The following is a 17375-nucleotide window of genomic DNA, read 5'->3' as shown; positions in this document are numbered from 1 at the left end:
ATAATCGCCCGCCTCTGAATGAGGCCTTAAAGGCACAGTTCACTTTTAGGAAGAAGCCGTCTGTGCAGGTAAAGGGGGGGGGGAGGGGTCTGTACATAAAAACAAACTGTGCAGCTCTGACCCTTCTGAAGCCTGGCCGAAAAACTCCCAGAGGTGGGCTCACTCTGTCCGCTCTTGTTGCTAGGATACTCCCAGCTGTTACTACCCATCTCCACCTTCACAGGAAAGGGATCTTCCGAAGATTTGAGAGCCCGCTCCTGTGGTGACTAGTAAGTGCTGGGAGCGTCTTAGCAACAGGGAAGGAGGGGGTCTTCTCTTAGGGAGTTTTTCGGCTAGGCTTTTGGAGGTGTGTCGGGCCACCGAGGGGCCCCAATCGCAGTACAGCGTGCGCCCCTCAGGTGCGTCACACACCCCCCGGCTCCTCTACCTGTGTTATACATCACACTTTATGATTGGAGGATGTGCGTCTCCATGGCCGAGGCCGGGAGTTTTGTGTCGTTTTCTTTAATATTTTGTATCGTTAATTTTGTATACAACGCTGAAACTTTTCAATAAAAAGAGTTTAACAAAAAAAAAGGTCATCTGAGTTGCCATGAACAACGAGTGACATGCGTTGTCACACTGCGGCCTACGAAACTCTGGGGGCGTGACCCAACCGCAACCAGTCTAAAACTCCGGCCTTGTTATGAGTGAAGGACCACAGTTGCCAGGGGCAACAAGAAGCAGTACAGAGCAGTTTACAGAGCAGTTGTCCCCGTGTAGATTGTCAGCTCCTGGGCCCCTCTGTATAGAGTGTCAGCTTCTGGGACCCCCCCCCCCGGTATAGGCTGTCAGCTCCTGGGACCCCCGGTATAGACTGTCAGCTCCTGGACCCCCCCGCTATAGAGTGTCAGCTCATGGGACCCCCCGTATAGACTGTCAGCTCCTGGGACCCCCACTATAGATTGTCAGCTCCTGAGCCCCACTAGTATAGAGTGTCAGCTCCTGGGACCCCCCCGTTATATTGTCAGCTCCTGGGACCCCAGTATAGAGTGTCAGCTCCTGGGACCCCCCCGTTATATTGTCAGCTCCTGGGACCCCGTTATATTGTCAGCTCCTGGGACCCCCGATATATTGTCAGCTCCTGGGAACCCGGTATAGATTGTCAGCTCCTGGGACCCCCCGGTGTAGATTGTCAGCTCCTGGGACCCCCGGTATAGATTTCAGCTCCTGGGACCCCCGGTATAGATTGTCAGCTCCTGGGACCCCCCGGTGTAGATTGTCAGCTCCTGGGACCCCCGGTATAGATTGTCAGCTACTGGGACCCCCCCCGGTATAGACTGTCAGCTCCTGGGCCCCCCAGTATAGAGTGTCAGCTCCTGGGACCCCCGGCATAGAGTGTCAGCTCCTGGGACCCCCGGCATAGAGTGTCAGCTCCTGGGACCCCCCGGTGTAGATTGTCAGCTCCTGGGACCGCCGGTATAGATTGTCAGCTACTGGGACCCCCCCCCCCCGTATAGACTGTCAGCTCCTGGGCCCCCCAGTATAGAGTGTCAGCTCCTGGGCCCTCCAGTATAGAGTGTCAGCTCCTGGGACCCCCCGGTATAGAGTGTCAGCTCCTGGGCCCCCCCGGTATAGAGTGTCAGCTCCTGGGCCCCCCCGGTATAGAGTGTCAGCTCCTGGGCCCCCCAGTGTAGATTGTCAGCTCCTGGGACCCCCCAGTGTAGATTGTCAGCTCCTGGGCCCCCCAGTATAGAGTGTCAGCTCCTGGGACCCCCGGTATAGAGTGTCAGCTCCTGGGACCCCCCAGTGTAGATTGTCAGCTCCTGGGACCCCCCCGGTGTAGATTGTCATCTCCTGGGACCCCCGGTATAGATTGTCAGCTACTGGGACCCCCCCCCGTATAGACTGTCAGCTCCTGGGCCCCCCAGTATAGAGTGTCAGCTCCTGGGACCCCCGGTATAGAGTGTCAGCTCCTGGGACCCCCCAGTGTAGAGTGTCAGCTCCTGGGCCCCCCAGTATAGAGTGTCAGCTCCTGGGACCCCCCAGTGTAGATTGTCAACTCCTGGGACCCCCCCGGTGTAGATTGTCAGCTCCTGTGACCCCCCGGTGTAGATTGTCAGCTCCTGGGACCCCCCGGTGTAGATTGTCAGCTCCTGGGACCCCCCGGTATAGATTATCAGCTCCTGGGACCCCCCCCAGTGTAGATTGTCAGCTCCTGGGACCCCCCCGGTATAGTGTCAGCTACTGGGACCCCCCCCCGTATAGACTGTCAGCTCCTGGGCCCCCCAGTATAGAGTGTCAGCTCCTGGGACCCCCGGTATAGAGTGTCAGCTCCTGGGACCCCCCGGTGTAGATTGTCAGCTCCTGGGACCCCCCGGTATAGATTATCAGCTCCTGGGACCCCCCCCAGTGTAGATTGTCAGCTCCTGGGACCCCCCCGGTATAGTGTCAGCTACTGGGACCCCCCCCCCCGTATAGACTGTCAGCTCCTGGGCCCCCCAGTATAGAGTGTCAGCTCCTGGGCCCCCCAGTATAGAGTGTCAGCTCCTGGGCCCCCCAGTATAGAGTGTCAGCTCCTGGGACCCCCGGTATAGAGTGTCAGCTCCTGGGACCCCCCAGTGTAGAGTGTCAGCTCCTGGGCCCCCCAGTATAGAGTGTCAGCTCCTGGGACCCCCCAGTGTAGATTGTCAACTCCTGGGACCCCCCGGTGTAGATTGTCAGCTCCTGTGACCCCCCGGTGTAGATTGTCAGCTCCTGGGACCCCCCGGTGTAGATTGTCAGCTCCTGTGACCCCCCGGTGTAGATTGTCAGCTCCTGGGACCCCCCGGTGTAGATTGTCAGCTCCTGGGACCCCCCGGTATAGATTATCAGCTCCTGGGACCCCCCCCCAGTGTAGATTGTCAGCTCCTGGGACCCCCCCGGTATAGTGTCAGCTCCTGGGACCCCCCCGGTATAGAGTGTCAGCTCCTGGGACCCCCCGGTATAGATTGTCAGCTCCTGGGACCCCCCGGTATAGATTGTCAGCTCTTGGGACCCCAGCTCCGCCCCTCCCCCTCTCTCGGCTCATGCAGCTTCAGGGGTTCCGGGTAGAGGGGTGGGCGTGCCCCGTCTGTCTCCTGGCGCCGCCCTCTCCCCGCCCCGCCGGCCAATGGCAAGGCCGGTATCTCAAAGTTGCCCATATTTGGCGATCTTCTGTCCGCGCGCTGGGGGGCGGGGCCGGCGGGCGCTGACGTTAAATACCATAACGGCCGCTTGTAGAAGTCTCATTCAGCCGGCGGCAGCGGACCTGACAGCATCTCACCTACCGATTTCTCCCGCACCAGGAACACCCTCACACCACCAGGTAAAGATCAGAACCCATCCCCTACCTCCCTTCTCCTCACCTACCGGGGGGGCGGCGGGCGGCCCTGGAAGACCTTAGCGGGACGCTTGGAATATTTGATTCGCTTTTTTTTTTTCCTTCTTCTGGGTTTTTGTGATCCTCGTGAGGTAAAGTCCGGGCCTCGGATTCCTCCCCCTGAGGTGTGCCGGCACTTGTAGTTCTTTCGGAGACATTTGGGGTGTGAGGCGCCAGTTCTCGCGAGATTTGTCCCTGAAGGTCCGGAGTTCTCGCGAGACTTGGGCGAGGTGCGCCTGATAAGCTCTCGGGTGTGAGGAGCTCCAGTTCTGTCCTAATTTCACGTTCTCTTGTCCCTTGGGATTAGAGCGGTTGGTGCGAGTTTTGTGATTGAAGTAAAGCTTGGCTTTGAAGTTCTCGCGAGCCTTGTGTCTGAGGCGTGCTTTGGGTGGAGAGGGTCGCTTAGCTTTGCAGTTCTCGCGAGATTTGCAATTAAAGTAAAGCATGGCTTCGCAGTTCTCGCGAGACTTGTCTAATGTGTAGTATTAACGTGCTGCACTAGTTCTCGCGAGACTTGTTAAGGTACAGCCTGGCTTCAGTTCTCGCGAGACTTGCGTGTCTAAGGTGTGGGTGTACGGCACTAGTTCTCGCAAGATTTTGTACCTGAAGCCGGTCAGGTAAGACTTCTCGCGAGATTGGGTGTTAGGCTCGCTTGTCTTTATTTCTCGCGAGATTTGTCTGTCAGATCCCGATGCATGCTGGGACTTGTAGTTCTGAGCGTTTGGGGGGGTCTTATGGGTGACTGCGGGTTCCGGCCTGTATAAAGGCTCGCTGGGACTTGTAGTCCCCCTTGACTCCGAGGTGTGTTCCTCCCATTGTTGGCCTGCAGCGGGTCGTAGTTTCGGTGGGCGCCTGTTTGTAACAGGGCGGGTGCCGGTGGAGGGAAGATGGCGCCGGTGGGGTGACGTCACGGGTGAGGTGACAGGTGGGTGTGGCCCGGCTTTTGTCCGCCGAGGCCTGCGTGAAGGGCGGGTCGCGGCTGTCAGCGAGCGCGGGCTCCGCAAGGGTGACGTCAGCGGGTCGCCACGCCCTTCCCTCGATGATCCGGACACGCCCACTCTCAGGGCAGATGGGGCGCGGCCTCGCAGACCTGTCGCTACCATATTTGGACATGAAATGCGCTGATTGGACGGTTAGGCTGTGGGAGGAAAAAAAATTCAAACCGGTGGGCGTGGCTGGAGGGTGACAGTTTCCTGTGTGACGTCATGGGAAGGTGGGCGGGGTCGGAACTTTCTAGATGGAGGAAGGTGACTGCCAAGTAACAGGGCGAGGCCACTGCAGTCAGTGTGAGTGGGGGGAGGGGAGTCAGCTGTATACTGTGTATGAACTGCTATATACTGTACTAATATAATCTGCTGTATAATCTATATATACTCTGTCTTGCTTTTTATCAGATTTATTATCAATTGATTAATCACCAGTGGCGGTGGAACTAACAGTCCCAGCATGCCCTAGTGCAGCACAATGTTGCTGTGACTGGGATTGCTGGGACTTGTAGCTCTACAAAAACAGTTTTGATTTTTATTGTGAGAATTGCAATGTAAAGTGAGATAGAAGGGTGCAGCCGAGCAATGCAGGGCAGGCTGTTGCTATGGGAAACTGCAGCAATTTTTTTTATAGCAACTTCCTGTATCTGCTGCATCTTTCTTATTCCTGATTGGCTCTGTTTCTTTTATATTGCCATGCCTACTTAATGTTTATCCAACAAGCTGGTTCAGTAAAGGTGTGATAAATGAATGGTGGCAGATGGGGCAGCCAATAGACAACTGAGCAGGGTTTGCATACCTGTGGGGGGGGGGGGTGGGGCACCAGTGAGGTGGAGAGGCAGCCAATCGCAGTTGGGAGGGTGTTGTATGCATGGGAGGGGGGCACCAATAGGGTGTGGCTTGCTGGCAGGTGGGCAGCCAGTGGAGTGGGTGGCCAATGGGCTACTGAGCTGGGTTTGCATGCCTCAGGGGAGCCACCAGTAAGGTGGCAAGGTGCTGACAGGGGAGGCAGCCAACAGGGCTGGTAGGGTGTTGCATGCTCAGATGCACCACTAGGGTGTGGCTTGCTGGCCGGTAGGCCACCAGTGGAGGGTGGGGCCTGCAGGTGGGTGTCTAATAAGCAGGGTTTGCATGCCTGGGGGGGTGGCCACAAGCAAGGTGCTGATGGGAGTGGGAGGGTGTTGCATGCTCAGGTGCACCAATAGGGTGTGACTTGTTGGCAGCAAGTGAAGGGTGGGGCCTTCAGGTGGGTGGCCACTAGTCTACTGAGCAGATGCTGCCTGCCCCTGGTTCCCTGAATGGATTAGGAGGGTGCTGGCGAGTACATCGAATAGAGCAGGGTTATGCAATTAGTTAGTAGTTATGCCTCTGCCTATGGGCATCATGCTTGTGGCTGTCAGTCTTGCTATGCCCTATGGGACTTGTAATGCCAATGGGACTTGTAGCTCTGCAACAGCTGGAGGCTCTGCTAATTGCGAATCCCTGCAATAGAGGTTGGTGGGTAGGCGGCTAAAGAGTTGAAGTCAGCCTGTCAGTGAGCACTTAATAGTTGACTGGGCAGGGGTTGCAGGAGCCACCAATAACATGTGAGGGTGCTGGTAGATGGACAGCCAATACAATAGGGCTTCTTACAGGTGGGTAGCCAACTGAGCAGAGGGGGGCCACTAGTAAGGTGGGTTGGTACCGACAGGTTGGAGGGCGGGGTCAGTCTGCAAGTGGGCAGGCCATAAGCATGTAGAGGATGCCACTAGTATGGTGTGGGCAGTTGTAGGGCGGGGTCAGCCTGCAGGTGGGCAGCCAATAGGATGAGACATGCATGCAGTTTTGCTTTATGGTTTGAATTGCTTTATAGTAATTCAGTTAATATCTCATTTTTAATAAACCGATTTTAATTTCTTTACAGAAAAATGGAAGAAGAAATTGCCGCACTCGTCATTGACAATGGCTCTGGTATGTGCAAAGCCGGCTTTGCTGGAGATGATGCTCCCCGTGCTGTCTTCCCCTCAATCGTTGGACGCCCCAGACATCAGGTGTGTAAGACGGCTGCTCTCCCACCTGTCCTTGTCCCCCCCCCCAATCTTCCTGTATATTTGTGCCTTCATCTCCCCGTTGTATATTGCTGTGCCCTCCTCGTCCTCACCTATTCTGTTACCTAACCCCCCTCCCTTTCCCTTCTCTCTCCTCCAGGGTGTCATGGTTGGTATGGGACAGAAAGACAGCTACGTAGGTGATGAAGCCCAGAGCAAGAGAGGTATCCTGACCCTGAAGTACCCCATTGAACACGGTATTGTAACCAACTGGGATGATATGGAGAAGATCTGGCATCACACCTTCTACAACGAGCTGCGTGTCGCCCCTGAAGAACACCCTGTCCTTCTCACAGAAGCCCCCCTGAACCCCAAAGCCAACAGAGAAAAGATGACACAGGTTGGTTCCCCCCACCCCTCGGCGCTCAGATCTTCCTCTGTACGGGAGACTTCTTATCGCTCATTCCTCATTTCTCAGACTCCATTTTTCTTTCGATGTTTCCAGGGCTCTGTTCCTCTTCTGGCATTTCCCTCCTGAAGCCTCAGGTTTCTGTTCACTGTTTTTTTTATTTCTGCTTGTTCTGTTCTTTTTCTACACTTTAACCATTTTTGTTTTTTTAACCTGCATGTGGCATGTTGGCATGGTTTGGGGTGCTCTGGCCTGTTGCTTATTAGTAACGTGGTATCTTTCCTCTCCCGCAGATCATGTTTGAGACATTCAACACCCCCGCCATGTACGTTGCCATCCAGGCTGTGCTGTCCCTGTATGCCTCCGGTCGTACCACTGGTATCGTGATGGACTCTGGTGATGGTGTGACCCACACAGTGCCCATCTATGAAGGTTACGCCCTGCCCCACGCCATCCTGCGTTTGGACTTGGCTGGCCGTGACCTGACAGACTACCTCATGAAGATCTTGACCGAGAGAGGCTACAGCTTCACCACCACAGCTGAAAGAGAAATCGTGCGTGACATCAAGGAGAAGCTCTGCTACGTCGCCCTGGACTTCGAGCAGGAGATGGCCACCGCTGCCTCCTCCTCATCCCTGGAGAAGAGCTATGAGCTGCCCGACGGTCAAGTCATCACCATCGGAAACGAGAGGTTCAGGTGTCCAGAGGCCCTCTTCCAGCCATCCTTCTTGGGTAGGTACCAGCATGGTGTGACTGTTTTCACCTGTTATGGATCGTAGCTTCAGCAGATGAGGTATGGCTAAGGTATATGCCCCGCCACTAACGTGTCTACACTTCTTGCCCTATAGGTATGGAATCATGCGGCATTCACGAAACCACATTCAACTCAATCATGAAGTGCGACGTAGATATCCGTAAGGACCTGTATGCCAACACTGTGCTGTCTGGAGGTACCACCATGTACCCTGGCATCGCTGACAGAATGCAGAAGGAAATCACCGCCCTGGCCCCTAGCACAATGAAAATTAAGGTAAGCAGTTGCAGAATTTGGCTCCTGCCATTGGGGGGTCTGGGTCCTGGTCTGGCTATGTGGTTGGGTTTCCTCACTGGAAGAGTATCCTGCTGTAGGGGGCAGCAGGGTCTTGGTCCTGCCACAGGGAGGTGGTGCTTGTTCATGGGGCGCTAGTGTCATTAGAGGTGGCTTGGTCCTGTCATGAGGAGCAGCTCTCCTCACTGGAAGAGGGTTCTACTGTGGGGTCTTGGTTCTACCATGGGGATGCAGGGGCTGGCTCTTGGCACAGGTACTAACCAACCTTTTCTTTTTCTCCTTCAGATCATTGCACCACCTGAGCGCAAATACTCCGTCTGGATCGGTGGCTCCATCTTGGCCTCCCTCTCCACCTTCCAACAGATGTGGATCAGCAAGCAGGAATATGACGAATCCGGCCCATCCATCGTCCACCGCAAATGCTTTTAAACGGACTGCTAGCAGATGCGTTGCATTTGCTGCATGAGTTGTTCAAAGTGTTAATATTTGCTTCGGCAAATGTGTACGCCTCATGCTAGCCTCGTGAAACTGGAATAGAGCCAACATCCAAACGAACTTGCCCTCAGAATGTGAGACACTCTAAAGTCACCCATCGTTGGGGATTTTTTTTTCTTTTTTGTAATGCAAGACTTTGGAACTGTCTCTTCCCAATATCCAACTATTCCTGTGGTGTCAGTGCTAGCATATTATACCCTGTACACACCTCCGATACAAAACTCCGCTTGGCATTCCGTCTTGGGTGTCTCCTTTTTAAGCTATAAACGTCTAAGAAATGCATTTCTGTGAAAGGCTGCCGATCTGCGACAGTATTGTGAATGACACTTCCCCGGGGGGGTCCTGGGGGAGTCGAGGTGGGAGATGTGTACAGGGTATCTGATGAGGTTTAGGCTTCCAGATAACCAATTTTTTAGCGCTTAATATTCCAGAATTTCATGTCTGAGGCTGGTAGGAGTTCATGAAGGAATTATCACTTCTTTTTTTTGCCACTTTTTTTTCTAGTACAGTTGGAAAGAAATGGCATCCAGGCCTTAGAAACAGGTTCTTGTTTTTTCTCTTAGCCCAGTTTGTATTCCCATCATTGAACGGGTCTGAAGAAGTTACAACTTATTGCAGTTACACCTGTAAATTTATACATCCGAGTTAATTTATGTAAATTTTTTTTGTATGTTGCCTTAATGTTCTCACATGACAGTAGAAGAACCAAAATTTGTAAGTCATCCTGAAGTTGAGGAAAAAAATTGTAACTCCCAGAAAACACTTCATTGTGTAAGGAAAATAAAGCGCTGCAGTAAATAGAGATCTGTGTGTTTGTTGCATATCTTGGGATTTATTTCTGTACTGATGGGGTTGGGTGTTATCATGGGCCTTTGGACATTTGGGGGGCCATTAATCATGGGTCTGTGGACACGCTGGGGTTGTCATCAATCATGGGTCTTTGAACCAGGGAGGATGGACATCATGGGTCTTTGAACCAGGGAGGGGATCTTTGCACAGGGGGGGTCATCATTGCTCTTTGGAACAAACATTCCACGTCAGTGCCAAGGCTTGCTTATTGAAGGTGCACCCTTACTCCATTCCCCCCCCCTCCACAGGTACTGGGTAACTCATTTCCCTGGCATGGTAGAGGTGACAGCTGGCAATACTGAGTAGCCCAAAGCGCTCCATATAACATAGTGCAGGGTAATATTGCAAGAGTTTAGTTCCTTGACCTTCTCAGAGCTGGTTCTCTAAGCACAGGGGGGGCAAGTTGACTGCCCCTTAAGTGAAGGCATAACTGTCCTGAGCCCTTGTTCACACTTCCACAACTTTGAATCTGACGTCCCTGCATGCCTTCATCATGGCTTGCGTACAACTTTTAACAGAGGTCAATGCAAGTCATGTTGAAGTTTACACAAAAGTAGTGCAAGTTGGGAGTGGTGGTTCCTCTGCCTTAATGGGATGTGACTTTGAACTCAAGTCAGTGTGAACCACTTTTTGCAGTGATTGGGGCTTAAAGGAAGCTATGTAAGAGTGCTGGGGTGCATGATGGCAGAATATAACATGGAATAATGGAGGCGAAATCACATCTGAGGGCATGACTTTGTAGATATGGATTCCTCATGGGGCTTTAAAACAGTTCTCCAAGGTCTCCATCCAACAAGATCTCAACATTGGTTCTCATGGCTGAAAAAAAAATGAAGATCCTTATCCTGGTGTCATCTTCACATACAAGGTGGGTAACTCACACAAGGGGTCAAACTTCAATGTCTTCAAGAATGGACAGAAAAAAAGTAGAACTGTAGGCGAAATTTCTTTTTGGATGGAGTATAACCCCCCCTGTAAGGTTTATTTCAGCTATCTGTGTCCCATTGGGAGGTTTGATTTTTGCTTCCTGTCCCATAGCCAAACAGGAAGTGAGGAAAGCCCTGCAATTTAAGTCCCTTGGGGACCCCCCTGGCTTACCAAGCATTTCTAGGGACAACCCAAAGTTTGTGCTTTTCTTTCAATGGGAATCTCCCTAATGGGGATAGACCAATAAAAAGCTGGCTGCAGGGGTCTTGCCCATCTCAATTCCATCCAACACTAAAGGTTTGCCTACAAGTTATATTTTAAGCTGCCATTGACCTTCTGTATCCTCTAATTTCCCAATCAGATGTACACATGACATACATGCACAGATGTCACACATCTGCCTCAGGATATATCTGCTCTTAGACAGTTTTGGAGAACACTAACTCCTGCCCCATGGATTTGGGGGGCCTGACTGATGACGTTGGGGTTTGAAGACAACACTTGGGTTAGACCATCAATACTCAGCCCTGGGGTTCCATGATCTTTGGTGGACTGACCTTTCAGATGGTATAATTCAGATCCAATGCCCCCTGGTAGAGCCAGCAGTAGGTGGCAGCCTTATTGTCTGGAAGGAACATTCTCCACAATTTTTAGGAGGGATTCCCTGACCCATGAATGAATTGTAAGGTTTCCTCGGGTGAAACAGGGTAGGACTGGGTGAGGTGATACTAATAAGTCTGGGATTCTATTATCTGATACCCCTTTCCAAAACATTGTGTGAACCAGAAGATCTTCCTGACTCCTCTTTCATCACTTGGTGTCTTCTTCCAACCTCTTCCATCTGCCTATCCTGGTGTAGCCAGCTGGTAATGTCGCCTCCTGAACTCCACAGATCGGGCCGCTCTGGAAAGTATTACCTTTCACTAATAACATTCTGAATCATTGTAACCCATCACTTCCTCCAATGCTGGTAGTCCTAAGAGGAAATGATTGAGGATCCTCACTTCCTGCCCCAGGTGCCATGGTCATCTGTCCAGGAAGTGATGGAGCTTTCTCATTGCCGGGTGGACAATGATGGCTGAATTCCACTCTACAAGGACGTGTGCTGGCTTCTTAAAGTGGAACAAAACCTTAGGCATGAATAAAGCCTATCCCTCTATCGCAGGGGTCTCCAAACTTTTGGCTCTGGGGCCAGTTGTGGCCCTTGAAGGGTAGTGCTCCTAACCAACAATGGGGCACACCTCCCTCTCACTGACAGAAACTACAATAATTCTCCCCCTCATACCAAAGATCAGGCATTGTATACTCCCACGGGGCACAGTCTGGCCCCTCTGAAGGACCATAATTTGGACCCTTCTTTAACCACTTGCTGCCGGGAGGATGTCCTCTGGCTGCAATGGGTATACTGGGATGGCACCTTCAGGCATTATCCTTGTATGGACATTTTCAGCCAGTAGTTCTGTTTGTAGTAGAAATGATTCGAGTGGCTAAATGGGTAATCGATCACTTCTGCAGACCCCTCCCTCCCGCCGCTGCATTTCCCGGGTTCTGCCGTCCAATTGCAGAGCCCAGGAGCGATGCAACCGCTGGTGCTGGCTGCACTTTACATCCCGCACATAGGGCATCCATATACATCCTCGGGTTGCATTGGTTATACTGGGATGCACCTGCAGTATGAAATGTTTCAGCCGGCGATTCCGTTTGTAGCAGAAGTGATTGGAGTGGCTAAATAGCTACTCGATCACTTCTGCAGGTGGTGGAAGGGTCTCTCCCCCCCCCCCCCCCCCCAGTCGCAGCTGGTGCTCAATTTTATTGGGATCGGTCGATCATCCTGCACTCCTTACCCCACTCAGGTCATGGACGGCTTTTTCCAAGCTGCTTCTGGCCAATCTGGTCTTAAGACCCACTTCCTGATTGGCCGGGAGGAGACGCAGGAAGACAATAGCCCCTCCTGCCGCCACCGCCTTTCCCGGGCTCAACCGTCCCATCGCAGAGCCTGGGGAGCAATGCAACCGGCAGTGATGGCTGCCTAGAACACAGAGAGAGAGAGGAACTAATGACGTTTCTCTGTGACCCCAGAAATCGGGAGCCACGTGTATGTCGTCACTTCCACTCCCACTGCTTTGTTTAGCAGGCAGGAAAGCAGCCGATTAGACCCATCTTTGGCTGCATGGGAGGCCAGAGGAGAGATTTCGATTTCTCCATAAAGTCCCTCTGTCAGAACACAATAGATCATCAGGTGAGATCGCTGCACTAACATCACATTATTAGTACAGCGGCCCCCACTGGAGCTGTCGGCAGCGGGTTAAACAAAAAAAAAAAAAACGAGTGTAACAGGCTTTAGATAATGATGCACCAAAATTTCGGCAGCCAAAAGTAAGGTATTGAGCGTTGTGCCGATAATGGCTGCTGTTTTTTTTTTTATAGGTCATGTGACTCAAGAAATGCATCAACAACACAACACAGTTGCATTTTTTTTTGTGCATTCTTGCTGCGCTTTCAATGTATTTCAATGGGGAAGGTGCATTTTTTTATGCGTTCTTGTGTTTTCAATGGGGAAGGTGCAGCTAGCAGGATTTTTACCATAATTTTGTGCCGATAATGGCCGACAATAAATTCATATTCATTTAAATTCATGATATTAATTCAAAAGCCAAAAAAAATAAAAAATATTGATATATATATATATATATATATATATATATATATATATATATATATATATATATACACATTTTGGGCCAAGTGCGTCTTGAATTTTTGGTTTCGGCGCCAGAATTTTCATTTCGGTGCACCTCTAATTTTAGGCGCTCTTGTTGTGGACGTGGAAAAATTTGAACGATTGTTTGTCTGATTTTCTAACAGCGTGTACTGTGTTGTGATTGTAGGGTGTTTCCTCCGTTCTGCGATCTTCAAGCGATAATCCAGGAAGTTGGTCACATTTGTTACTTCCTCCTCCAGCTTCAGTTTGTTACAAAGTTTCTTCTTCATCTCCTCTTACATTGTATGTGATTGTCCCAATCCTGCCACACACAGGAAATGAGAGACATCTGCTTCCCCTCTGGGGACGGTGAAGGTGGAGACTCAGAATGGGGTGGGGGGGGGGTCTGTTCTATCTTTTGGGGCCGTATCCTCCATCTGCACCCCCACCACGGCTACAGAAGATCACATGACTGCCGCGCGAGTTAAACCCCCAAAGCAAACATTTTTCACACTGCAGATTATGAAATCTTAGATGTGACAGCTGCATTCGTTTTCTTTCTTAGGCTTGCTTTCTTCTATTTTCACCTGGTGATCCTTCCTGTAAGTCTGTTGTTTTTCAAAAGAAAAAGCTGGCCTGCAGATGTAGCAGTTGGAGGGATGAGACAAACCATTTACCACCTACAGGGGTGCTTACAATGATCAGCGTTTTGTTTATTGGTGTAAAACCTTTATTCCAAAAGGAACAAAATTGTTACTGTAAGGCCGGCCATACACGGTTCAGCAGGAACTGGCTGAAATTTGAACCATTCACCGAAAGACGGCTACAGCGGGGGCCTAAATTGTCTGCCCTGCGGGGCATGGGTGGCGCGCTCTGTGATCAGCGAGTCCATGAGACTCGACTGGTCTGAGTAAGGGGCTGATCCCACGTGATCAGCTGTCAGCTACTGATAGCTGATCACGTCATGTAAACAAGCCGGTAGTCGGCTTCCCCCCCCCCCCCCCCCCCACGCTGACAGCAGGAGGAGAAAAAACGGGACATTGGTTCCACACCCACTCCACACCAGTGCCGCCTACCAGCGCCTCATCCGTGCCCCCCTGATCGGTGCCTCCTCATCCGTGCCCCCCTGATCGGTGCCTCCTCATCCGTGCCCCCCTGATCGGTGCCTCCTCATCCATGCCCCCCTGATCGGTGCCTCCTCATCCGTGCCCCCCTGATCGGTGCCTCCTCATCCGTGCCCCCCTGATCGGTGCCTCCTCATCCGTGCCCCCCTGATCGGTGCCTCCTAATCCGTGGCCCCCTGATCGGTGCCTCCTAATCCGTGGCCCCCTGATCGGTGCCTCCTAATCCGTGGCCCCCTGATCGGTGCCTCCTAATCCGTGGCCCCCTGATCGGTGCCTCCTAATCCGTGGCCCCCTGATCGGTGCCTCCTAATCCGTGGCCCCCTGATCGGTGCCTCCTAATCCGTGGCCCCCTGATCGGTGCCTCCTAATCCGTGGCCCCCTGATCGGTGCCTCCTAATCCGTGCCCCCCTGATCGGTGCCTCCTCATCCGTGCCCCCCTGATCGGTGCCTCCTCATCCGTGCCCCCCTGATCGGTGCCTCCTCATCCGTGGCCCCCTGATCGGTGCCTCCTCATCCGTGGCCCCCTGATCGGTGCCTCCTCATCCGTGGCCCCCTGATCGGTGCCTCCTCATCCGTGGCCCCCTGATCGGTGCCTCCTCATCCGTGGCCCCCTGATCGGTGCCTCCTCATCCGTGGCCCCCTGATCGGTGCCTCCTCATCCGTGGCCCCCTGATCGGTGCCTCCTCATCCGTGCCCCCCTGATCGGTGCCTCCTCATCCGTGCCCCCCTGATCGGTGCCTCCTCATCCGTGCCCCCCTGATCGGTGCCTCCTCATCCGTGCCCCCCTGATCGGTGCCTCCTCATCCGTGCCCCCCTGATCGGTGCCTCCTCATCCGTGCCCCCCTGATCGGTGCCTCCTCATCCGTGCCCCCCTGATCGGTGCCTCCTCATCCGTGCCCCCCTGATCGGTGCCTCCTCATCCGTGCCCCCCTGATCGGTGCCTCCTCATCCGTGCCCCCCTGATCGGTGCCTCCTCATCCGTGCCCCCCTGATCGGTGCCTCCTCATCCGTGCCCCCCTGATCGGTGCCTCCTCATCCGTGCCCCCCTGATCGGTGCCTCCTCATCCGTGCCCCCCTGATCGGTGCCTCCTCATCCGTGCCCCCCTGATCGGTGCCTCCTCATCCGTGCCCCCCTGATCGGTGCCTCCTCATCCGTGCCCCCCTGATCGGTGCCTCCTCATCCGTGCCCCCCCTGATCGGTGCCTCCTCATCCGTGCCCCCCTGATCGGTGCCTCCTCATCCGTGCCCCCCTGATCGGTGCCTCCTCATCCGTACCCCCCTGATCGGTGCCTCCTCATCCGTGCCCCCCTGATCGGTGCCTCCTCATCCGTGCCCCCCTGATCGGTGCCTCCTCATCCGTGCCCCCCTGATCGATGCCTCCTCATCCGTGCCCCCCTGATCGATGCCTCCTCATCCGTGCCCCCCTGATCGATGCCTCCTCATCCGTGCCCCCCTGATCGATGCCTCCTCATCCGTGGCCCCCTGATCATGGCTCTTCATCTGTGCGGCCCCCCTGATCGGTGCCTCCTCATCCGTGGCCCCCCTGATCCTTGCCTCCTCATCCGTGGCCCCCCTGATCCTTGCCTCCTCATCCGTGGCCCCCCTGTTCGGTGCCGCCTCATCAGTGGCCCCCCTGATCGGTGCCGCCTCATCAGTGGCCCCCCTGATCGGTGCCGCCTCATCAGTGGCCCCCCTGATCGGTGCCGCCTCATCAGTGGCCCCCCTGATCGGTGCCGCCTCATCAGTGGCCCCCCTGATCGGTGCCGCCTCATCAGTGGCCCCCCTGATCGGTGCCGCCTCATCAGTGGCCCCCCTGATCGGTGCCGCCTCAACCGTGGCCCCCCTGATCGGTGCCGCCTCAACCGTGGCCCCCCTGATCGGTGCCGCCTCAACCGTGGCCCCCCTTTTTTTTTTATAGGTCATGTGACTCAAGAAATGCATCAACAACACAACACAGTTGCATTTTTTTTTGTGCATTCTTGCTGCGCTTTCAATGTATTTCAATGGGGAAGGTGCATTTTTTTATGCGTTCTTGTGTTTTCAATGGGGAAGGTGCAGCTAGCAGGATTTTTACCATCATTTTGTGCCGATAATGGCCGACAATAAATTCATATTCATTTAAATTCATGATATTAATTCAAAAGCCAAAAAAAATAAAAAATATTGATATATATATATATATATATATATATATATATATATATATATATATATATATATATATATACACATTTTGGGCCAAGTGCGTCTTGAATTTTTGGTTTCGGCGCCAGAATTTTCATTTCGGTGCACCTCTAATTTTAGGCGCTCTTGTTGTGGACGTGGAAAAATTTGAACGATTGTTTGTCTGATTTTCTAACAGCGTGTACTGTGTTGTGATTGTAGGGTGTTTCCTCCGTTCTGCGATCTTCAAGCGATAATCCAGGAAGTTGGTCACATTTGTTACTTCCTCCTCCAGCTTCAGTTTGTTACAAAGTTTCTTCTTCATCTCCTCTTACATTGTATGTGATTGTCCCAATCCTGCCACACACAGGAAATGAGAGACATCTGCTTCCCCTCTGGGGACGGTGAAGGTGGAGACTCAGAATGGGGTGGGGGGGGGGTCTGTTCTATCTTTTGGGGCCGTATCCTCCATCTGCACCCCCACCACGGCTACAGAAGATCACATGACTGCCGCGCGAGTTAAACCCCCAAAGCAAACATTTTTCACACTGCAGATTATGAAATCTTAGATGTGACAGCTGCATTCGTTTTCTTTCTTAGGCTTGCTTTCTTCTATTTTCACCTGGTGATCCTTCCTGTAAGTCTGTTGTTTTTCAAAAGAAAAAGCTGGCCTGCAGATGTAGCAGTTGGAGGGATGAGACAAACCATTTACCACCTACAGGGGTGCTTACAATGATCAGCGTTTTGTTTATTGGTGTAAAACCTTTATTCCAAAAGGAACAAAATTGTTACTGTAAGGCCGGCCATACACGGTTCAGCAGGAACTGGCTGAAATTTGAACCATTCACCGAAAGACGGCTACAGCGGGGGCCTAAATTGTCTGCCCTGCGGGGCATGGGTGGCGCGCTCTGTGATCAGCGAGTCCATGAGACTCGACTGGTCTGAGTAAGGGGCTGATCCCACGTGATCAGCTGTCAGCCACTGATAGCTGATCACGTCATGTAAACAAGCCGGTAGTCGGCTTCCCCCCCCCCCCCCCCCCCACGCTGACAGCAGGAGGAGAAAAAACGGGACATTGGTTCCACACCCACTCCACACCAGTGCCGCCTACCAGCGCCTCATCCGTGCCCCCCTGATCGGTGCCTCCTCATCCGTGCCCCCCTGATCGGTGCCTCCTCATCCGTGCCCCCCTGATCGGTGCCTCCTCATCCGTGCCCCCCTGATCGGTGCCTCCTCATCCGTGCCCCCCTGATCGGTGCCTCCTCAT

At 53.1% G+C, this 17375-nt stretch overlaps 1 protein-coding gene across 1 annotated transcript; it reads left to right on the top strand.

Annotated features, from left to right (window-relative positions):
- Positions 1–3165: 3165 nt before the first annotated feature.
- On the top strand, positions 3166–9146 carry ACTG1 (actin gamma 1). Its single transcript, XM_077458719.1, has 6 exons — positions 3166–3325; positions 6269–6395; positions 6553–6792; positions 7095–7533; positions 7650–7831; positions 8135–9146. The coding sequence occupies exons 2-6, from the start codon at positions 6273–6275 to the stop codon at positions 8276–8278; spliced, it is 1128 nt and encodes a 375-aa protein (XP_077314845.1). The 5' UTR covers positions 3166–3325; positions 6269–6272; the 3' UTR covers positions 8279–9146.
- The last annotated feature ends 8229 nt before the right edge of the window (positions 9147–17375 follow it).

Source organism: Lithobates pipiens, unplaced genomic scaffold (genome assembly GCF_037356315.1).
Source record: "Lithobates pipiens isolate NorthernLeopardFrog02 unplaced genomic scaffold, aLitPip1_a1.2 Scaffold_28, whole genome shotgun sequence".
NCBI lineage: Eukaryota > Metazoa > Chordata > Amphibia > Anura > Ranidae > Lithobates > Lithobates pipiens.
The sequence above is the reverse complement of the archived record's forward strand: the minus strand, read 5'-3'. Positions and strand labels throughout refer to the sequence as shown.